Source organism: Clytia hemisphaerica, unplaced genomic scaffold (genome assembly GCF_902728285.1).
Source record: "Clytia hemisphaerica strain Z4C2 unplaced genomic scaffold, Clytia hemisphaerica genome assembly, whole genome shotgun sequence".
In the NCBI taxonomy this organism is placed as follows: domain Eukaryota; kingdom Metazoa; phylum Cnidaria; class Hydrozoa; order Leptothecata; family Clytiidae; genus Clytia; species Clytia hemisphaerica.
In genome coordinates, this window is record NW_027104558.1 from 574,397 (window position 1) to 598,081 (window position 23,685).

Genomic DNA, 23,685 nt, shown 5'->3' on the forward strand with positions numbered 1-23,685 from the left:
ATCACCTTATGGCGATGGTTTCAAAACGAGGCAGTCGTTGCACTCAATAATTTATGAAAAAGCCGATTGATAGATTTTTTTAAATTTTATGAATGGTATAATTCATCTATATTTTGGTGATTGAGTAATACAATCACCGAACTCTAAATTTAAGACTAGAATGGACACCTTCATTCTTATTTCCGTTAAAGCCGGCGCACCCTTATAAACGGAAGACATTTTTTGCTTGGAAAATATCGCATTGTGTTTCAAAATGGTGGCTGGAGAATTTATTTCTAATTGTTGCCTTCCTTTTGCAGTCACAACATGATTATCAAATGTCAGTTTAGTTCTTCATTTTATAGAAGTCAGTGATTTGATATGAATGCAATACAAATTAACTTGAAATTTTCCATCACGAAGAAAAAACTTTTTTCGATGATTGAGGAAAACAAAATAAAAATGGAAGAAGAAACTAAGAGAAGTGAATAAATCATACGGAAAACATAAAATGCTTCGAAATTATATCAAACGATGTCTTCTCATTTTTAATATAGCTACTGTTACAATATTTGCAAAGAAGCTTTTGCAATTCCAATCCATCCATCAAAACACTGCTATCGAGGGTCCCGAACCATGGTTCGATGGACAAGTATCACACAAGGATTTTTGTTTTCACAAATGTGTTAAAAATTACACTCACTGCTTTTATGTTCAATACAAAGAAATCGATGCTACAACCTGGCTGTGTAAACTTTTTGCACTCATAACAGATTTGTCCAACCATTTGGTGATTTCAGAAGGGGAAATGTTGGCACGTTCATTTCATCCAAATGATTATAGTGGAATCGGTAAATAGATTTTTTTATGTCTTAAATATTTTCCCTTGGGGAAAGGGGGTACCCCTAGGCAAAAATGGGTGCTGGGTATGTGCTGACGGTAAGGGTCAGTTTTTTTACCTTTCCGAGTCAAAGAAGAATAGTGAAGTAAAGAAAGTAAGAAAACTTTTCGACAGTATTGGAGAATTTTTTTGAAAATTGAAGAAATTTTTGTGGAAATATCTCTCTAACCCTTTCCGTGCCATTTGACCAAAATGTTGGTCATTTTGGTGCTTCAAAAAGAAAGTAAAATCAAGCATTGAATTTTTAGCTTAAAATTGGTAAAGATATTTTTCAAAAGATAAAAACGAAGATTTACAACTTGCTGATTTTTAAAACTATTGGTTTGAATGGTTTTTTTGTTGTATACAACATTTTAGAAAAACGCATATCAAAGTTGTGAGAAAGTGGAACAGCATAAATTCAATTTTGAAACGAAAAGGGCTAAAGGTTACTTTTTAACAATTTTGTCTCTCTAAGAGTCACTTTTTCAGCAAAAATTATTTTCTATAAGGGTCGATTTTCGGGGGACCCGTCTGCACATACCCGTTATCCGCCAACCATACTCTTGTCTCCTGAATAGACGGGGGGGGTTCGAATAAGCAGGGGAGGGGGTAGGAACATTTTCTAAATTCTAATAAGCAGGGGGTATGGAATAAGAGGGGGGTAACTTGAAGACAGGATTTTTTTAACTAATATCAATACACCTTTTCGACTGTAGTCGCGTGGGCTTTTTTTGTCCGCTTTATCCCACTAAAACCGTCCCAGTCCTTTTTTGACGCATTTTTCTATTGTATATACAACAACAAAAAAGAAACTTTAACAAATGAACACGTAAAATAAGAACCTCCGAGTATCGGAAAATAAATTTGTCTCTATTCTTGACTGATATGTCGCTCTACCGATGGTATAGGGCACTTTCTTGAATCGCAAGTCAGATTTGCAAATAAAATAAGAACCAATATTAACAAAAAGAAAAATTTTAACAAGTTTAAGGTCTATCTACACTGTAATAAAATATTGAATTATTCGAATTTAATTAGTAGGGGGTCTTAATAAGAGCGGGGGTGGATTTTTTTTCTCTTAACAATTAACGGGGGAGGGACGTCTATTCGGGAGACAAGAGTATCTATCACGCCCCCCTGGGATTTTTCCAACTCAACAAATAACAAATGACTTTTTCTTATAATGTAGATAAACTTTACTTTCTCTTTTAAGATTGTCAAACGCATCATGATTTTGGACATAAAACTTCAGGTGTATACAATATCACACACAACGGAAAAACAATGACCGTGTATTGTCACATGTTTCCAGATGGAGGATGGATAGCTATTCAAAGAAGAGTAAATTTTGAGGATCTTTCCTTTAATCAGAATTGGGAAGGTAATGTATTTTGTACAACACAGATATCTGTATAAAACCGAAGGACTAGATAGGTACTTTACTAAGCGCAAAAAAGGGGATCTAGGGTTGGGGTTGGAATTAATCTTACTTTTTTGTGTTGAGATTTGAAATTCTATTGATTATAAAAAATGTAATGAGATAAAAAAAATTTTTTACTGGTTTTCTCTAGTGGAGAAGGGATTAATTGTATATTTCGAATTGGAGTGAGATCTCAAAATATTTTTCCAAACATTTTTGGTATAATTATCCCTTGATAAGTAGCAGGTTCAAAACACTTGAAAAAAATTTCTTCTCTCTTTCTTTTTAACCGTCATCTCTCAACTACCTAGTACCCCATAGATCTATACACATAACTGGGCAAATTACTCCCCACCAAATCTAGCTGGATGGGCGCTCCACTTAAAAGAGTTTACTTTGCTTTCCATTTCTCGGGTCACCTCTCGCAGTTCTTAACTAGACTACCATTATCGGCAGTCGAACTAAAAACTATTTACTTACATGTTTTTTTTTCTTTATAAGCATTGCGCTTATAAGCATAACTAGGCTCATATATATGGCAAAAATTTTAGCGTATGCTAAACATTACCTTAAGCCTTCATACTCAGAATTTGTTTCTTTTTGACTGGAATTTGATGGATTTTCGAAATTTCTCTAAAACTTTGCTTAGGATACAAGCATCCCTCAAAGCATTTTCCAGCTTTGTAAATCTCTCGATCTAAGCATTTCCGAGCCAGCTTTTGGATTTTTGTATGCTTATAAAAAAAACATGTATCGTTTTTAGTTTACAAGGATGGTTTTGGAGATCCAGCATCAAACCATTGGATTGGTAATGGTAACATTCACTACCTAACCACCGGCAGAAACATGGATATCATGTTTATTGCAACAGCTTATGACTGGTCAGAAATAAATGCTCGATATGAGGGTTTTTTCATCGAGGATGAAACCACCAATTATAAAGTACATTCAGGTAACCTTATTTACTCTGAAGATCCTTGCGCCATTTTCCGTGTCAATCAGCCTTTTCGATACGCCCATGTCCTTCGCTACTCTCAGCCGTTTAAATTGGAACATCAAGGTCAGATCGAGTTTTGTCGCCTTGTTTCTTAGGTATCCCTAATGGTCGTTTCCCATGAAATCTTGAAGATATATGTTCGCGTGCTTAAATAAACAGTAGTGAAGATAAAAACGATGATAAACGAGATTTATGACGAGAGTTTTTCGCGAGATGTTTGCAATTTTACGGACAAGAGACCCTTGAAGTGAAATTGCCTACATTTACGTCATATATTTTGATCAGAATTTGGCTGAATTGACCAGGCCCTAAATCAAAACTCCTGTTATAAATTTTATACTAGACCACGATAGTATCTGTTATATAAAACTTTATTTTTAGACTTAGCATCTAGAGAACCGTCTTAAAAAGATCAGTCAATATTAAACCTGGCACAATACTCTAAGGTCCCGAATAGACGTCCCCACCTGTTTATTAATTTTCCAGTTTTTTTGTTTTTGAGTTGAAGTGTAAATCAGGCTAAATTTATTTCGAACGTTAATATAAAGGAAAGTTCTAAAGGAAAGTTCTTAATATTTTCAGCCCCCCGTTTATTCAGACCCTCCCGTTTATTATAAAATATTTTGCAAAAATTTCGGACCCCCTATTATTCGGGACCTTAGAGAAGCTGGATGCTTCTACACAGACTCATACTTTTCATATATTTTCCCGTTTCAGGCACATATAAAGAGGGTACTTCAGCCGATTACAAAGGTGAGGGAAATTTGTCTAGGGTGAAGTTCTACCAACAATAGCATAAAGCTTACTTCTAGTTGAAACATTTTTTCCGACAATCTTCCAGCAAAATACAGTGTCGGAACCACTACATAGAAATGGCAACTATTGCCTTAACGGGAAATATTTCCCGAACGGGAAGATAAAAATAACCCAAAAAGGAAACTGTTTCCAGATTGAAAATTTCATCACCTTTCTGTTTCCCGTTTTGGTCAAGAACTTTTCATTGTTCCCGAACGGCAAGTTGAATTTTTGTAAACAAAGCAGATATTTGTTTCCCGATCGAGAAGAAGTTTCCAAATAGGGAAGTTTTTAATTAGGAATGGGGAAAGTAGAATTAAGAAGCGATTACCGGGTGGATTTTTAACTACCCGGTGAAAGGTATTTATTTACCCTCTTTTACAATAGACATCAGTTATTTACCTTCCACGACCATTTCCGGAGTGCGCAGAGGTCACATTCCCGATCGGGAAACTGGTTAACTTCCTGATTCGGAAACTCTATCCATTTCGGGAAGTTTTTGACCTTCCCGTTCGGGATATATTTCCCGTTAAGGCAATAGTTGCCATTTCTATGTAGTGGTTCCGACTGAAATAGAACTAAAAGCACTTGGGAATACAATATTAAAAATGAGGTCGCATTAAAATCGTGTTTAGGTTAACAATTATCATGCAATTATATACCATTGTTAGAACTTTTTTAAAGCATGAAAAACTGGATGCTGGGATCCGTCGACATGCAGGGGGTATGTGCAACATCTCAAAATACCATATTTATGCTTATTGGGTCATTGTTAAACGGTTACTTTCTCGCAGCGCACTACATAACTTTTTGCGCAATGCAATTGGTTCCTTTCGAATGACGACGGGCCTACACTGCACAGAGTTGCCCGTCGTTTGGAAATTAATACCGAGTTTATGAATGTGTGTTTTTCAGCGACGGAGACGGTAAGGTTCTAATTTGAGTAGATCCTGACCAGCTGAGGACGACGGTAAATCAGCACTTTTACCGTCCTCGATTTTGCGGGGCGGAATTGCGGGTTTTTCCAAATCGCTTCAGTCACTCTACCGTCCTCAAAAGTGCAAATACATAAACTCGCTAATTGTGATGTGACGTCAGTTTTTTGAAAGAAAAATGAACACTGTGTTGAAATCATTTGTCTTTTTTGACGTCAGAAATTAAATCATTTTTTATCTCTTTTTGCTGTTTTTTTCGCTTTTTTCGCTATTTTTTCTGCAAAAAATGCTTTTGAGTTTGGCATGACCGGCTAGGTTGTGCTATTTCGACAGTATTTCGATTCAGTTTTCAGTTTTGTTTGTGTCGCGATTTCAATTTTTTATTTAACTTTGAATTTCCTAGCTCTACGTATTTTAAGCAATTTATATATTGTAACGTTTTAATTTAATATTTAATATAACAATAGTGTTCAGTTTGAGGTCGTTGTTATTATTTTCTGCCCGCGCAGTTTGATTATTAGCCCGAAAGTGTCATTTGGGCCCGACACGAAGCGCAAATGGCACTAGAGGGCTAATAATCAAACTGCAAGGGCAGAATTTATGACAAAAACGAACGAAAGCTTAACGCTATTACTATTATTATCCATATCAGAAATTCAAACAACAGCCAAGTCTTTTCACTTCAATGCAATGTCTTCAACAAGTTTTGAGTACCCTTGCGAGCGGGCCGCAAATGACCAAAAAGTGTTATTTTTCTGATGTCGGTTTAGTCTCACCGCTTCAATGCAACGACTTCAATAAAGTTCCGAGCGGGCCGCAAATGACGTTATCGCCCTATAACCAGGGCGGTTAACGATATTTCAGCCCTCTGAAGCACGACGCCTTAGTTTTCTCAGCGCGGGTATGACTATTTGAGTCATAGAACCTTTCAATACCGCCCGCCGTTCGAATCTTTAATGGCTTACTTAATGACCGCCATATGGATAATAGTCTATATATTATTAGTATAACACGTATGTCATTTTGTTTTCTGTTTTCTGTCTGTGTGTCACTTTCGATTTCGCAAGCAATGTTTTGTTCTCGGTAAGTTTGTTTTGATTGACAGATCGGATAGAGCCTGGTTTAGACTTTATTCAGCCTTTGTTTTGAAATTTAAGGCCGTGCAAATGAAAAACGTGCAAATACTTTAAAAAATCAAAAATGTCATTTTTTCTCTTTGTTTTGGTTTCTTTGTTTGATTTGAAATGCCAGAAAAGGGGATTCCTTTGCTCAAAATGGCATTTCAAATGCCAACGAAATGCCAACACGCTGGCATCATTAGGCATTTGACAAACCGAACAATTTACAAAATGCCAGGCTGGTCTAAACGCAGCCAGTTATGACAAGGGTTTAAAAAAGCAACTTAGAATTGTCTTATTTTTTCAATCTGATAAAAACAAAGAGTTGCACTATTCTTTGTGACTTTCCCACTTTTTCCTGAAGAATTGTCATTTCAACTGGACGGCATATTCAGAGTTGTTTCAGACGACACTGGTACAGTAAACGATTCTCTTCCTGATAACTTTTGACTGAAACAAAAAATTCGTCTACATCCAAAGGACTTTTATTGCGTTCAGCTACAGCTTAACCGGCGTGCGACGCCGGGTACCGGCTAGTTACTATTAATATCAAAAATATATTAATATCGGTCATTAAAAAAAATAAAAAAAATAAAAATAATTTTCTGCATAAGGCGCAAAAAGTTGATTATGACGTCATATTCAGTTTTTGCAGTTTTTCGTAAATATCAGCGAAAAAACAATTAGGTTATACATCAGGTTAGGAACTTCATCATAGTATCCTTCATGTCCAGTCGTTTGTTCTGTCGGCTAATGCGATCTAAAAATTATGGGTAATTTTAAGAAAACTTACCCGAGTTAGCTCCTCACAAAAACAATGTGTACTCCAAAATATCTGTTGTATCAGGTTTTATCTATAAGAAAAAAAGCTTCTGATGTCAATCCCAGTTGGCACACAACGTTGTTTCAACGTTTATCTTATCTTCTCAACGTCCATATAACGTTAAATAAACGTTATGGTGCCAGCTGGGATACTTGATAGTACTCTTTAACCTAGTTTCAAGAGGTACAGAAGATTCTCGCTTATTCGAACTTTTATCATTCGAATCACTCTATAATTCGAACTTATTCCCTATCCCCGTCAAAGAAAAATCTACTTAAAATCTACTTTCTATAATTCGTATCTCTCTTTAATTTGAATAAAATAAATTTCCCCGTTTCAGTTCGAATTAGAGACAGTCAACTGTATTTTGACTTCTTTTGTTTTAGCCGATTGGTTAGACCATGATGGTATGGAATTCTCGACTCCTGATCGCGATAACGATTTATATTCCGGCGGAAAATGTGCTCAATACAAAGAAGGTGGTTGGTGGTTTAAGTCCTGTTCAGAAATCTCGTTTAATAATGATCACAGAAACAACCAACCGGAATGGGACAGTTGGAGTAAAAGCTCTACTATTTCTAGAACATTGATGTTGATTAGAGAAAATCGAAATTGAAAGAGTGTTCGTGATTCATGTTTCATTTTGTTGTTTGAAAATCCGTTTTGAATCCTGACACCGTTGCGTACTAACCGGAATGGGACATTTGGGTTAAAAATCCTACTGAAACATTGATGTTGATTAGAGAAAATCAAAATTGAAAGATCGTTCGTGGATTGTTGGTGATCCTGACACCGTTGCGTACTAACCTGAATGGGACACTTGGGTTAAAAATCCTACTGAAACATTGATGTTGATTAGAGAAAATCAAAATTGATAGATTGTTCGTGGATTGTTGGTAATCCTGACACCGTTTTATATTTCATATATACTTACAATAGGGGCAATAAATTAGAGTAAATTTGGTTTTATAAATAAATAAAATAAATAATTGAAAACAATAACCGCTAGTGGCACTAGACTATAGCTAGTAGCAAGTGACAATAAGTCTAACCTAGGGTCTAACGAAAATGACCGATTGAAAAAGAATGTAATAGCACAACTAAGTAGTTGCGCCGGGCTGTAAAGAAACAGAAACTTGAAAATTTCATAAAAACTCAAAAAATTAAAAAATTAATTAAGAAACATTAATTATTGCTAACTCTTGAACGGGAGTTAGTCAGTTCAATATCATTTGTATTCAGTTCTCTACTCCAAATGGAACGGGATCCACGAATACATAACAAAGACGATCTCAACAAGCTGAATGATATTTTTGAACGAATAAACGAAATTGATTCATGGAGACGTACACCACGTTTTTCAGCAAGCATCACGGCCAATTTTTTGTAGAATGTTTGGCATTCACGTCCCATACCTCCGTTTGTAGAAAATACTAATGGGGTGAAGGTACCATTTTCGACACTGTTCACACGTTCATTGTAATGTCTCTTTTTCTCGTTTTCGTTTCTTTGGAAGCGCTTGCTGAGCTCCAAACCCCTGTACCTTCGAGCGCTTAGGTCAAAGACCCTAATATCAAAAAATGCTCTTTGGCCAGGTGTCCAGAACCCAGTTGCGCTAACGTCAAGTCGTGCTCCTTCGGACGTATTCGCGGTTTTGTGCGTCAGTCCTTCGCCGTCAAGGGTGATTAGTCTCGGCTCGTTTCGTACGTTGACGCATACCTCATCCAAAAGTTTAGCAGTGATATCTCGTACCTCGTTATGTCTAAGAGTAACGTATCCTCCTTTCTTGCAGGACAGAGCATGGCTGATATCAAAACGATTACCACAGACACATTCACTTGGTAGACGAGGGATACTCCAGTCATAACGAATTCGCAGTGCATCGTGAAACTGTTCCTTGTTAAGATCATAGCCTTGATCTCTGATTGGAAGGTTGGTCAACCAGTTCGATGCTCCGGTATAGCAATTGGCTTCGTGGATTCGTTTTTGATCATCAGTCATTTCCGCCCTGATACGATCTTGTTTGTCTTGATTTCTTTGGGTTTTCTCACTTTTGATCGCTGCTTTAGTTTTTGTTTTATTGTCATTTGGTGGTTGGAGGTTCAAGATTTGGTTTTGTAGATGTTTCGTGAATTGTCTCGAGTTTTCGTGTTCGATGGGTGCGATCTCGCATACGTTTTTGAGACCGAGGCCTCCCAGTCTAGGTGGTAACGATAACAAGTCTCTTTCTAAGTCATTTACAATTTTACCCCCTGTAATGGCTGGAATGAGTTGGTGTCTGACGATTGTTTCGATGGGTGTTAAGTGGTTTTCCATTTCTGGAATTGTTCTTAAAAAATACGAAAAACGATGCTGGTAACCGCTGGTGTAACACGTGTATGCTGATTGTGGTTGAGTCACCGCTATTTCTGAAAGAAGAGTAAGTTCCTTGCACCATTTATCAACAATTTCTTTACAGTAACGGTCTTTGAAGTTTATACTACCAATAACTGCACCGAGATGCCTTTCACCGTCTTTCGAAACCTGCATGTTCGTTTCCCGGAAAATTTCTTCAGCCTCGTCTAGGTATTCCTCTTTAACGATAATCCTGACACCGTTGCGTACTAACCGGAAAAGGACACTTGAGTTATAAACCCTACTAAAACATTGAATTTTATCAGAGAGAATCGATATCGATCTAAACAGTTTTATTTTGCACATTTTTTATCTTGACTTTATGTTTCATTTTACTAAAAGGATCGAATTTTTGTGGATATTAATTTTCTTCACATATGAATTCCCAATAAACATGGTAATTTTTCACGTATGTAATACCTTAAGGAGATAATTTTTTGAGGTAACTAATTTTTGTGGTAACTAATTTTTGAGGTAACTAAGCAGTAATAAGTTAAGTGTCTGCGAAGTACAATTTTAGTTGCAAATCAATAAAAACCCCTAGGAAAATGAAAGAATTTGAACAAAAACTGGGTGTCAACCGCAAAATACGCCAGCTTGATACCCTCGCACCGCGAAAATCATTTCTTGCGAAAATTAGTTCCCTTAAGTAAGTTTCTTGCCTTAAGGTAGGTATTTCCTTTCTAAAAACACTACCTAAATTCTAAAGGATTTTCTACCCTGCCTATATTTAAAAAATTATTCTGCGAAAGTTTTAAATTTATTTTTTTCACGAAGTGTGTACCTACGGAGATATTGCGTTGTTTTTGATATGAAATTATTATTGTAATCGTCAGCCGTGCAAAATTACTCGAATCTGATTGGTTTAGAGGAGTGCGATTAATCGTTAATTGCACTATTACCACTTTTTGCACTCTTCGGCGGGGGGACACTTTTGTCCCCTTATTCTTTTCTCTCCCAAGTCCTGTGTCAGAGACTTTTTTTTACTATATAATAAAAAACAAAGAAATTTTACGTTACAATAGCTTCTTTTAATTGAAAACAAAGAAAAATTACACTGCAATGTTTTCTTTTTAAGCAAAAGAAAAAAAGGAGGTTTTCGAATGTTTACAAAAATATAAAAGTTAGAAAAAGATTCTTTTTCAAAACTATTTACTGTCGATTACCTCGGAATCGTATGTTTTGTCGTGCAATTAACGATTAATCACTCGTAACAAAGGAGAAAATACCGTAATTTTACTATTTTTTTTTTTTTTTTTTTTTTTTTTTTTAACATTATTATTTCCTTGATCTCCAAAAATATTGGTTCTTCTTACAAGGAAAGTGTTATATAATGTATATGCTGTGTGTATAAAATATATAAATAACTAACAACTCGAACAGATACGGGAAGAAGGACTCAATCGGAAGGAATAAGGAAAACTAAGTGAAGCTCGGAATCAGAATACTGAGATATGACGTTTGGAAGTTTGTTCGATTAGTAATAATTAAACTGGCTTGTTCGCAAGATAGTCGTCCTAGATAAATTATGGCAGACAGTAAGAAATAAATAAACTATTCTTAGATGAATAATATCTCGTAAATATATTATGATTTTATATAGGCCGAGGACTAGGCATAGAAACAAGATTGTGAGAAGTGTGAAAAAATAAATAAAAAATATTGTAGTTAATTCGATGAGGCTTTTGAGTTGAGGAATGTGATACGTCGCTAATAGAATTAATTGCTAAATATTAAAAAAAAAAAAAAAAAAAAAAAAAAAAAAAAACGAAAATGCAAGAGGAGTATGCTGTCCCAGCCTTATTGTTAAAAATATATATAGATATATTAAGCATAAATGTAAATAAATTTTAAACTGATTTAAAGCTCAATGTGTCAAAACCTAAGGTAAGCTTCAATGAAAAGGAAAGGATGGAGTTAGGTTAGGATCCTGAAGTAGTAAAACATTAGAATTCGCAATACTGTCAAGAATATAGTTATTGAGATACTTAGGTAACTTCGAATAGGTGATTATTGAAAAATTTCAAAGATCAAATTGAATTCAATGATTTAGCTAATGCCCTATCAAAATAAAATTTCCAAGCTAGATTTGCAAAGCTATCTTTTGATTCGATATGCTTTATGTTAATAGGTAAATCATTAAAACATGTAGCACCCTCGTGCTCAAAGGTACCAGCCACACGATTTCTGTTTTCAACATCATGCAGAATGATGTTTTCAGAACGCAGCTCTCTGTCAGGGTTGGTTACTTTGGATAGGCGTAGGTAAGATGGCCAATCGGGGTTATGGAGTGCGCTGTGTACGGTTTTTGCCATGGTGAAGTCGATCATTTCGGTGACGGGTAGCCATTTCAGCTCGATAACATCTTTGATGGAGGCGTGGCGCTTCAGCACAAAACCAGCCGCGGCGTTCTGAACTTTCTGCAAACGTTTTAGTTGGTATTTTGCAGCATCTGAAAGTAGCACAGATCCATACATTAATTTGCTGAGGACCAAAGACTCCACTAGCATTTTACGTTGGTGCCAGGTTGTGATGTTTTGAAACTGTTTCAAGTTACGAAGTTTAGCAAAACAGCACTTTAGCGTCTGATTGACATGCACAGTCCAATCAAGATGCTCGTTGAATTTGACGCCGAGAATCTTGAAGTTCTGGACTCTTTCGATGTCTTGGCCGGCACTTTTTATCTCGGTGACCAAGTCAGCAAGCGAGTGGCGTTGTGCTAGCTGTCTGGTTGAAAATACAGTCATTTTTGTTTTCTTAGCATTCAAACAGAGATTATTTCGGTCCGACCACTGGTTAATGTTATCGATCTCTATCTGTACGGATTCGATGGTATTCTGTATCTCTTTGATTTTTGTGTGACGTAGTAGTGTTGTATCGTCAGCGTAGAGAAGATAGGTACTCTGACCATTAGTGTTTATTGTGGTAATGTATAAGTTAAACAGAATAGGGCCGAGTATACTGCCCTGTGGAACACCAAACTGAACGTTTAACTTGTTAGACGATTTGTCGTCGATCTGAGCGTACTGTTTACGGTTGGACAGATAATCACCGATAAGAAACAGGACTTGTCGGGAGAAACCAAGATTGTTGAGATGCTCCAGTAAAATACGATAATCAACTGTATCAAAAGCTTTCGAGAAATCGGCAAAAATCGATAAGGTCACTTCACTTCTACTCATAGCAGTTTTAATATCATCTTTCAGTTTAAGTAGAACAGTTGTGGTTGAATGAGATTTTCGGAAACCGGATTGACTGTCGAGGTAAATAGATTTCGTTTCAATGTGGTCTGTAAGTTGTTGAAGAATAACTCTTTCGAATACCTTCGATAGGATTGGTAGGATGCTGATGGGTCTGTAGTCGACTAGTGATTGGGGATCGTTGATTTTGGGTACAGGACAGATTCGGCTAATTTTCCAGTCGTCTGGAAAAGTTGACGTTGTTATACAGCTGTTGATGATGTGAGTCAGGGGTGATGCGAGGTATTCTGACACTGGTTTGACGAACTTTGATGGGATATTGTCTGGGCCGGTTGAGCAGTCCGATCTCAGTTTTTGGATGGCTTTAAGTACTTCGTCATGAGTCGCATGGCGAAGATGGAAGTTATCTGGATGATCAGGTAACTCGCGAATAAAGGATTTTGAGAGCTCTCCAGCATTCTTCCCCGTCGTGCGAACAGCAGTTGAATTGAAGAATTTGTTGATTTCGTCTGGATCGATACTCATACGTTTCAAGCGAGGGTGAAGAATTTTGTTGATGACATTCCATGATTCTGAGGAAGTTTTATTTGCGAGAAGGTTTTTTAGAAACTTTTTCTTTGCATCTCGGATATTTGATTTGAGATCGTTTCTTGTCTTTCGGAGCTGCTCCAGCTGTACGTCGTTTCGATCGGTTTTCAGACTCACTCGAAGTTCTTCTTTCTGACGCTGCAGGTTTCGTACATCTAGATCTTTCATCCACGGAGATGACGGGCGTGTCAATTTAACTTTTCGTATAGGTGCATGACGGTCAATACACTCAGTGATTAGTTTATTGAGTGCACTGACCTTATCTGAGGTGTTGTCAAAAGCGTACACGATGTTCAATGGAAGCTCACGAAAATCGTTAACATAGCTTTCAAGTACAAGGCTTCGCTCGTCTCTAATGTATTTGTGTCGAGGTTCGTATCGAGGTTTATTGATTTTTAATATACAAAATGGAGAGTCATGATCGGATATTTCGTCACAGAAGACAACGTCACTCGCGATCAATTTCGTATCAGTGTTGGTAATGACGTGGTCAATGAGAGTTTTCGACTTTCTCGTGGGTTCGGATACTAGTTGTTTGAGATTGAGCGTGCCCAAGATATTGTTGTAGGCTTCGTGCTCAGGTGAGGGTACAAGCAGATCGATGTTCAAGTCTCCTGTGATGATTATTGGACCGTGGTGAACGAGTGTCGCTTGGGAAATCAGTGACTCGAATTTAACTAACCAATCTAGCTTATCACGAGACTTGCTACTGGGCTGATAAACAATACCGATTAGGACATTGGAAAGTCGATTCTTACCGGTAAGTTCAATCCACTGATGCTCAATGGTTGTGTCGAAAGATTCGATATTCTTTCGGGCTTTGTGTAGGATGTTTGATTTGATGTAATAGCCGACACCACCTCCACGTTTAGCGTCACGATTTCGAAAGTCTTTTTCGTAGCCTGTGATTTCATAGTGAGACAGCAAGTTTTTATTGTCTTTTAACCAGGTTTCGGACATGGTGATTATATCGAACTGGTGTGTGGAGAGATATGATTCGAATTCGGCGAAGGTAGATTTCATTGATTGGGTGTTCAGATGCGCTATGGAGAGGTGCTTTCGATGTTGGTCGAGCAGAGCCACAGAGGAAGGCGTAGTGCCGTTGGTTAGATCGGGCACTGTAGAATCCAAATCAGACAAGTTTCGAATATTGAAGAAGGGCTGGATGGTTAACGTACACGTTTGACAGGTCCATAGATACGGAACACGGGCATTATCTATTCGAACATTCTTACCGGCGCATTTATGGTGAAGCTGTTCTTTGCACGATACACACTCAAGCCGTTTCGAGTTTATTCTTACTGTTTTGTTGCATGAGGCGCATAAGATGGGTCCAGGATTGATTTCGACATCTCCACACAGTAACAGTCTGTTATAACAGCAATGGTTTGCATAATACGTGATTGGAGCTGAGTAGAAAGTTCTTTTGGATGTGTACAGTGCGTACTCTCGTTGTTTTTGTTGAATAGCACACGAGTCAGTCAATGTAAACAACAGAATCAGGAGCAAAAAGTTCATTTTTTCCATTTCCTGTTGACGTTTAGTATGGAAAATACACCAAAAGATGCAGAATCTGTTCGAGAATCTTTTTGATGCAAAAATGCGATGATTTTATCCATACCAATGGGTCTAAACGTAGTCAAAATTGAAGCGAAGAAGAAAAGTGGAAAACATCTTGACTATTTTCTCCTTTGTTACTCGTGATTAATCGTTAATTGCACTTCAAACCATACGATTACTAGTACTAATCGCACGATGAGTTATTTTTTCTTATTTGGCGTCCCTTCAAAGAGAGCAATTAATAATTAATTGCATTCTGTAGAGAGCAATTAATCGCTAATCACAATAATCTCTTCAATGCCGCGCCAATATTTACAAAATAGATTTTAAGATTTTAATTTTAATTTTTAGTTTTTTCTTTTTTTTTATTCGAACGTCAAATTTTAATTACATTTGAAATCAATTTTGTGAGAAGGAAAATACATAAACAACAATAAAATAAAAACATAGAGAGAATAGAAATTTATAGAAATTTAATTGTGATTTACTTTTCTAACGGGGAAAACGTAGTGAAACCCTTTCTGCGATTAGTTCGTAATCACATAATAACTCATGAAATGCGAAAACTACACTCGTGATTCTTTTGATTAGAGTTTTCCTCATCCTTTCGGACTCGGAAAAATTAATAACAAAAAAATCACTCGTGCAATTATTCTCGAATTGCACTCATTTATCATTTGATCGACCGCCGGAGGCGGTTTCTTTCATAGTGGTACGCTAATCTCGTTTTGCCTTGGCTCATTACTTTGTCTACCATTTACTTTCGGTTTTTTTAACTAGATTACCCAGGTGTTTCTCTTTTTTTTCGCTGAATGTCTTTTATTCGGAATTGAATAATCGAGACATGAAAAATGACTATATTGTAATCTGTTTTCAATGAATAATCTAAAATGTACTGGGGATGACATGTAGGCGTTAACAATGTGCGCGCGCTCTTTCGCGAGCGTGATGCGTGATGGAAGGCGGTCGTTTCAGTGTGGTTTAGATCCACACTGTGACCTAGTTATATATACTTATTAATTTCTCCTAGCGAAAGTATTACGATAGCCTTTCGCGGCGGCGGCGGCGGTCTAATAAAAAAATTAGAAAACGAAAGTACTCGATACGGTGGACAAACTCGCTGAATTTAATATACAAATTACACGCTCGTATAACCACGGACGATTTTCGCGGGTTTTCTTTGGAATACGTCATCATATCTTTGTGTTTTTGGATTCACAGTTTGGATTTTTTCTTTATTTTCTTATAAGCATATACTTTATAAGAATCAAATCAATAACTCTTGATAGACGGTGGTATACCCTTCGGTAATTAGTTCTTACAAAGTAAACAAGGGATGGCGCATAATATGAGCATATTTATTTTTCTTATAAACATATACTTTATAAGAATCAAATCAACAACTCTTGATATACGGTGATATACCCTTCGGTAATTAGTTCTTACAAAGTAAACAAGGGATGGCGCACAATATGAGCATATTTATTTTTCTTATAAGCATATACTTTATAAGAATCAAATCAATAACTCTTGATAGACTGTGATATACCTTTCGGTAATTAGTTCTTACAAAGTAAAAAGTGATGGCGCACAATATGATCATATTTATTTTTCTTATAAGCATATATTTTATAAGAATCAAATCAATAACTCTTGATAGACTGTGATATACCCTTCGGTAATTAGTTCTTACAAAGTAAACAAGAGATGGCGCACAATATGATCATATTTATTTTTCTTATAAGCATATATTTTATAAGAATCAAATCAATAACTCTTGATAGACGGTGATATACCCTTCGGTAATTAGTTCTTACAAAGTAAACAAGAGATGGCGCACAATATGATCATATTTATTTTTCTTATAAGCATATACTTTATAAGAATCAAATCAATAACTCTTGATAGACGGTGACATACCTTTCGGTAATTAGTTGTTACAAAGTAAACAAAGTATGGCGCACAATATGATCATATTCATTTTTGTTATAAGCATTTACTTTATAAGAATCAAATCAACAACTCTTGATAGATGGTGATATACCTTTCGGTAGTTAGTTCTTACAAAGTAAGCAAGGGATGGTGCACAATATTAGCATATTTATTTTTCTTATAAGCATACACTTTATAAGAATCAAATCAATAACTCTTGATAGACTGTGATATACCTTTCGGTAATTAGTTCTTACGAAGTAAATAAGGGATGGTGCACAATATGATCATATTTATTTTTCTTATAAGCATATACTTTATCGATACTTTATAAGAATCAAATCAACAACTCTTGATATACGGTGATATACCCTTCGGTAATTAGTTCTTACAAAGTAAATAAGGGATGGCGCACAATATTAGCATATTTATTTTTCTTATAAGCACATACTTTATAAGAATCAAATCAACAACTCTTGATATACGGTGATATACCCTTCGGTAATTAGTTCTTACAAAGTAATCGAGGGATGGCGCCCAATATGAACATATTTACATTATCGGGGAAAACTTCGTCGGGGAAAAATATTGGTCGCTTGCTGGTAGTTGGTAAACGCATTAAGGCCGGGGTAAATTTTCGTCGGGGAAAAATATTCGTCACTTGGCCAAAATTTCGTCACTTTCCCGGACGAAGTTTTCCCTGATAAGGTATTTTTTTTTCTATTAGAATCAAATTAATAACTCTTTATAGATGGTGATATGCCCTTCAGTTATTAGTTCTTAAGAATTATAAACAACCATTGTTCGTAAATTGATCTTATCTTTTTAGCGATTTTGAGCCTCGCTGTTCATATAAAATTGTTTTATCAAGGCTCGATGTATGTAAAGTAGACTTCAGATTAGCTTTCATCTCTACTGCTTGTTTTTTCCCATGCAGTTTAAACTTTAGGCGAAATTTTCGACTTCAAGTCGTCTTGTTCTTTAATCGACATAACCTTGTCTCTATAATATTTGATTATTGAAATTATATACAGAGGTGCCAACTCTCACGCATTCCAACAATGTCTCGCGCAGTTTTTTAAAAGTTTGATTTCTCACACATGTTTGATATTTGAAAAAAGTTTCCTCGTTTTCCCGATTTTTTGAAAAAAGAAAAAGGCATTGATATCAGAAACGTTTTTGAGTGAAAAAAAAACAAAGAAATACAAGGAAAAAGCCCAATGAAAATTAGTCTAGCAAGCTAGACGACTAATTCAGACATATTAGAAATAAAGCAAATAGTAAATTTTAGTCGTCTAGAAACCTTTGTGCACTAACTCCAAACAAAAAAAAAGTGTCAATATCGCAATTAAAATTTTTTCCCGCTCAAAAAAATTCTTGAAAATAAAATGTGTGTGGATTTGTGTGTTAAAAATGTTTCATTTGAGTTGATTTTATTTTGAGAGTTTGCTGTTGCTTAATAAATTGTTTTCTCGCTACGCAAGTTTCTGCGTAGCTAGGCCCGGTATCTATAAGGCTAGAACACCGGATTCTTCCAGTCGTTTATACAAACTAAATCCGGTATCATTATTTGTGTTTATTATTAGTATTACATGCATTATAAACGACTCCAGTCTAAATGAAAATCTGCAAAAACAGTAATTTTCGGCGCCGGAAAAATTTTTCTCAAAAATAGGGTTCGGCCATATTTTGGCATTGCTAATTACACATCTTTGTGCAAAAAATCAGAAAAAACTATTTAATCAAGGAATCCTTTCAGTGTAAACGCGCCCATCTATACGTTACTTTAATCGATTCCTGATTATGTGATTGTGTGATGTGTATATTATTTGAAATGCCTCTCCTTAATTGAATATTTTCAACGATTGGGCTTTTCCAGAAAAAAATTTGAATATGGGGGGTTGAGGATATAATAATTTTCAGTAATTTACCCCCCGGACAAAGTGACTTTTGGTCCCCCGGACAAAGTGACTTTTGGTCCCCCAGACAACGGCTTTTACCGCTGGACAAGCATCAGTTGACCCCCCTGACAACCCAAATTACCCCCGGACAGAGCAAATTTACCCCCCGGACAAGGCAATTTTGATGATTTTTCGCTACCCCACGGATCTTCCAACCCCCCCACCATGTACAGACATTTTCTGGAAGAGCCCATTGTTGTGATTTGAATGGTTCAGCCTTCATCCAAGATGCTGGATGGTTGCAACGTTTCCCACTGAATGTGCGAGAGGTTTGTCGTCACAGTACAGTGTATACTTAATACACTGGATTCTCACTGTGGCAAAAGTGGTACCTTATAGGCCAAAACTTAATCGGACTTAATTATTAGTCACTTAGGGCCGACTAATAATTAAGACCGACAAAAAATTTATAAATTTCTAAATTTACAAGCAAATTAAAAATAGGAGAACGCTTAAAATACTGGAAAATGAGGAAAGCTTAATTATAAACTTTTAATTTGGCCCAAATTTTTAGTCGGCCTAAATTTTAGTCACCAAACCAATATTTAGTCACTTAGGGCCGACTAATAATTAAGACCGACTAAAAGTTTATAAATTTCTAAATTTACAAGCAGATGAAAAATAGGAGAAAGCTTAAAATACTGGAAAATGAGGAAAGCTTAATTATAAACTTTTAATTTGGCCCAAATTTTTAGTCGGCCTAAATTTTAGTCAGCCTTAATTTTAGTCACCAAACCAACATTTAGTCACTTAGGGCCGACTAATAATTAAGACCGACTAAAAATTTATAAATTTCTAAATTTACAAGCAGATGGAAAATAGGAGAAAGCTTAAAATACTGGAAATGGCCCAAATTTTTAGTCGGCCTAAATTTTAGTCAGCCTTAATTTTAGTCACCAAGCTAACATTTAGTCACTTAGGGCCGACTAAGGCTTGATTTATGTCATTTATTCAATAATTAAGCCGTGCGTCTTGTTCGCCGACCATAAGATAATACCGAGTTTATGTATGTGTGTTTTTCAGCGACGGAGACGGTAAGGTTCTAATTTGAGTAGATCCTGACCAGCTGAGGACGACGGTAAATCAGCACTTTTAACGTCCTTGATTTTGCGGGGCGGAATTGTGGGTTTTTCCAAATCGCTTCAGTCACTCTACCGTCCTCAAAAGTGCAAATACATAAACTCGGTAATGAGTTGGAAGCGGCTTTTATGACGGAGAGTCTTCATTTCCTTATAAGATGTATGGATAAATGAAACACTTTCCGTCGTGAATTTTGAACCCCCTTACACCTACACCACTAGCAAGTTTATGTATATGTGTTTTTCTACGACGGTGGCGGTTAGCTTCTGATATGTCTAGATCCTAACCGACTGAGGACTTTTACCGTCCTCAATTTTGCGGGTTAAAACTGCGGGTTTTCCAAATCGTTTCAGTCACTACGCTCTCCTTGAAATTGCAAATACATAAACTTTCCCGTCAATTTTTTAAAAAGTTAAATTTTGTCTCCTCCAAACCATCCTTCACCGAACTTGACGAAACATAAAAGACTGATAGAGATCTACCATGCTTCAGAGCTTCCTCAAAGCGAGTCTCACTTAGCCCACGTGGTTTTCTAGACAAGCGTAAAGTCTCTTTCAGCCGATCTCTAAACACTTTCGATTTCAAACCATAGATAAGGGGATTGATACACGAATTCGTGAAACGTAACATGACGCTGATTTGATAAATTTCCGAATTCCATTGAAGGTTTGTGATATTAAGAACTTGCTTGGTTAGCAAGAACAAGATTTCGTTGATGAAAACACAGACTATGAATGAAACAACCACAAGTAACATACTGTTTATAGTCTGCTTTGTACGTTTTAGAGCGTGCGTTTGCTGTTGCAGAGGCGAGACTGTAGGCTGTGGACGTTTTACAAATCTCTTAAGAGAGCTACACTGCATGTTGATTTTCTCTTGTAATCCTGAAAAATGGATTTTCAAACTCTTTTGCCTTTGTACACAGTTTTTGTGTTCAATCTTTTTTTCATTGTTATTACTTGATGTTGGTTGCTTCTCTGTGGAAATGCTAGTCTGCTGGTAGGCTGTAAGCTGCGTTCGAAGGGTCTGCTTTCTTTTGGATAAAGTCTTGTACATTTGGTAGAAGCAAACAAAGAAGATTAAGGTTGGAATGATTGTTTCCAATAGCAATTGGTTGTAATGAAGAAGTTTACTGGTGAGGTCTTGATGGGTGTATGAACAGACATTACCTGGAAAATTGATACAGAAGATTTATAAGAAACCAGTTTTTTTTTTTTTTTTTTTTTTTTTTTTGTTAAACCGATAAAACACCAATGAAGTCATCTTAATTACCTATATCAGCCATTTTTGAACCAACATAATGGGCAGCATACAGAATAGGAGCTTGTGTTATGATTCCCAATAACGTTACCATAGTGATAACCAAAAGAGTTGATCTCAACTTTGGTCTGCGTAATTTCGCATAAGGCTTCACAATGACTCTCCATCTTTCAATCGCCAAAGCTGCTAGTAGAAACACTGATACATCCATAAACCAAAATGGTATAAAATAACCAGTCAGTAATTTACACATCCATTGTCCACCCTCGTTTGACGGATGATAAAATATATTCGTTGATAAGATGTAGGTTGGTAGAGAGGATAGACAAACCAGGAAGTCAGTCACCGCTAGGGCGACTAGATATATATTAAAGGGCGCTTTCCGATCGATACCGCCCTTCTTAGCGACCGTTGCTAAGTAGATAATGAGACTGTTACCAAGAGTACCAAACAAACAAATGACGCAATACCAAATCAGTTGCCATATGCGAATATGAAAGCTACCAGCGTAAGCCATTATTTCGTCTAGTGACAAACAACGGGTCTTTTTTATTTTTGTCAAAGTAATTTTTGTGAGATAATATTGAAGCTCTGGAGAGATAAAAAAATTCAGTTCAGAGCTAAACATTCCATATGCTAAACATGTTCAGACCTGATGAATATCTGCACTAAAAAAAGCAGGTCGAAGTATTTTTTATTTCAAATCGTATATGACCATGAAAGTGTATATTAACTCGTGGAAAGTGCTTGCAAAACTTTAATGGAGAGCCCACTTCATGCAAGAAAAAGTCTAAATCACGCCATCACGCAAACCGCTGGAAACCTCTTTTAGAAATTCCTTAAAACTCGTCCAAATCCAACTAAAAGAAACTAAAGCCCATTCATTTTAGTTGTGCACTATTTCTTGTTTGGCTAACAAATTAGATATCATTGAAAAGATAATTCAGAGCACTATAATCTTTGAGAAAAATAATTTCTAAAAATTTTTGAAAACAAAGAAGAAGAAAAATGAACTTTCAACTGTACCATATAATATGTTATAATTGAAACATTGCTGAAAAACGACAAATAAACGAGAACTAGTGCATGCACACAAAGCAAATGGACTTTAATTCCAACCAGTTCTAGTTCTAGCATGATACACGCTTTTTTTATAAGAATGGTGTAAATCCATTTCATCATGGATATTCTTAACTTTTTTGGGAAAATCATCCTAAAATATTTTTGCAGCATATTCTTAGGTTGGGGTCCTAATTCAGACTAGATTTAACATTTAATACATACGTCTCAAGCATAATATGGCATTTTTGTGAAAGGAATGAGCCTTCCTTGGGGATAATTGACAATTTATAATTGAAAATGCTCTAAAAATGGCATTCTTAGCTTGAGTAGCAAAATTCCATGCATATTCTTAATTTTTTGGCTATTTTCATCATGGACATTCTTATAAAGTGTACTCTTATAAAAAAAAGCCTGTACTTATCGTCCAAGTACGTATTTCAACCTCGCATAAACAACACTTACAATTTTCAAGTATTCATACTCAAATGCATGTTAAAACTTGAATTTTGTTTAAGGAGGATTTTCTACTAACATTACCGGGCCTTTATAAGGAATTCGAATAGCTTATGCATCATTCATTTTAATAGGAGCGGTAAGTGTCATTGAGTTTCAAGTTCAAAAGGCTAGAAACGAGACTCCTGGATGGGAAAAGAAATCACTTATTTCCCATCCAGAACGCCCGTGCGTAGTTTTTACACAAACGTCCGATCGAAACTAAAATCTATCGCAAGATTTAAAAAAATGTAGTTCTCCAAAACAAAGGAACCGCTAGATACAATCCGTCGTCATGATTACGGCGCCTTTTATGCGCGTTTTGGATGGGAAGTAAGTAGCTTCAATTTCTCTTGCTTGAGAAGGGTTAAAGTTTTGCCTCTAGCCCTTCGGGTTGAAACTCAATGGTAAGTGTGTGGGAACCAATTAGGTATAGCCGTAGGTTAGATTCGAAACTCATTTGTAAGGATTTGAAGCTACTTATTTCCTACAAAAGTTGTGTGGCCCGCGTAGTTTTCACACACTCTTTTTCTTTTATAAAAATAATTTTATAAGAACATTGAGGCTTAAAAATGCTGAGCCTGGAATTATTTAATTCAAGCAATTTAGGGGTCAACGAAATAAGAACAGCCAAGCCTCGTTAAAAATTTTACTGGTTTCAGCTGACAGGATGAAATATTTTTACCTCCCTCCCTCCCTGCAGTTATGGTTGTAGGCGATCCTCACTTATTTATACTAATATTGTATTTATCGGGACAAATTTTCCCCAAAACTTACTATTCGAGGATTAGCCATAAATTTATGCGAAACTTATATCTACCATCTCACACTTACTTCTCAGCCGTCCGACTACCTGATTGGTTTCTACCCCTAATCTAGGCCATAGGCAAATGGAAAGTTAAACTAGCGGTTTTCTTAGAAACAAAACTTAGAAAAAAAAGACCGTGGCACTTAAAGGGTTAGCGCTGGTCTTACATACGCAATGTAATTAAAAGCACCCCTCCCTAAGAATACTTTTGCCCACACTCAAATTACAAAGAAAAAAAGTAAACCAGGTTGAAAAATAATCAAAATAGAGGCTAAAGATTTCAAGGCTGGATTCGAGTTAAATCCAGAGAGATTTTCATTGATACTGTAGTTAATACCGTTACTGTTTGTCGTTAGTCTAACAAGCTAGACGACTAATTCAGACATAGTAAAGTAGAA

At 36.2% G+C, this 23,685-nt stretch overlaps 2 protein-coding genes across 2 annotated transcripts; one reads left to right on the plus strand and one right to left on the minus strand.

The window, feature by feature from the left end:
- The first annotated feature begins 414 nt into the window (after positions 1 to 414).
- LOC136822985 (angiopoietin-related protein 2-like) lies at positions 415 to 7,905 on the plus strand. Its single transcript, XM_067079293.1, has 5 exons — positions 415 to 830; positions 2,076 to 2,243; positions 3,046 to 3,234; positions 3,997 to 4,032; positions 7,337 to 7,905. Exons 1-5 carry the CDS (start codon positions 491 to 493, stop codon positions 7,564 to 7,566), a joined length of 963 nt encoding a protein of 320 aa, XP_066935394.1. The 5' UTR covers positions 415 to 490; the 3' UTR covers positions 7,567 to 7,905.
- Positions 7,906 to 19,200: 11,295 nt separating this feature from the next.
- LOC136822988 (5-hydroxytryptamine receptor 1F-like) lies at positions 19,201 to 21,512 on the minus strand. The gene is made up of 2 exons (XM_067079296.1): positions 20,938 to 21,512; positions 19,201 to 20,834 (listed from the first exon to the last, which is right to left on the minus strand). Exons 1-2 carry the CDS (start codon positions 21,440 to 21,442, stop codon positions 20,062 to 20,064), a joined length of 1,278 nt encoding a protein of 425 aa, XP_066935397.1. The 5' UTR covers positions 21,443 to 21,512; the 3' UTR covers positions 19,201 to 20,061.
- Between the last annotated feature and the right edge of the window lie 2,173 nt (positions 21,513 to 23,685).

Coding starts and splice junctions, on each gene's coding strand:
- LOC136822985 (XM_067079293.1), top strand. CDS start 491: ATGCTTCGAAATTATATCAAACGATGTCTTCTCATTTTTAATATAGCT. Junction 831..2,075: donor AAATGATTATAGTGGAATCG/GTAAATAGATTT, acceptor TTCTCTTTTAAG/ATTGTCAAACGCATCATGAT. Junction 2,244..3,045: donor CTTTAATCAGAATTGGGAAG/GTAATGTATTTT, acceptor TATCGTTTTTAG/TTTACAAGGATGGTTTTGGA.
- LOC136822988 (XM_067079296.1), bottom strand. CDS start 21,442: ATGGCTTACGCTGGTAGCTTTCATATTCGCATATGGCAACTGATTTGG. Junction 20,835..20,937: donor TTCAAAAATGGCTGATATAG/GTAATTAAGATG, acceptor TCAATTTTCCAG/GTAATGTCTGTTCATACACC.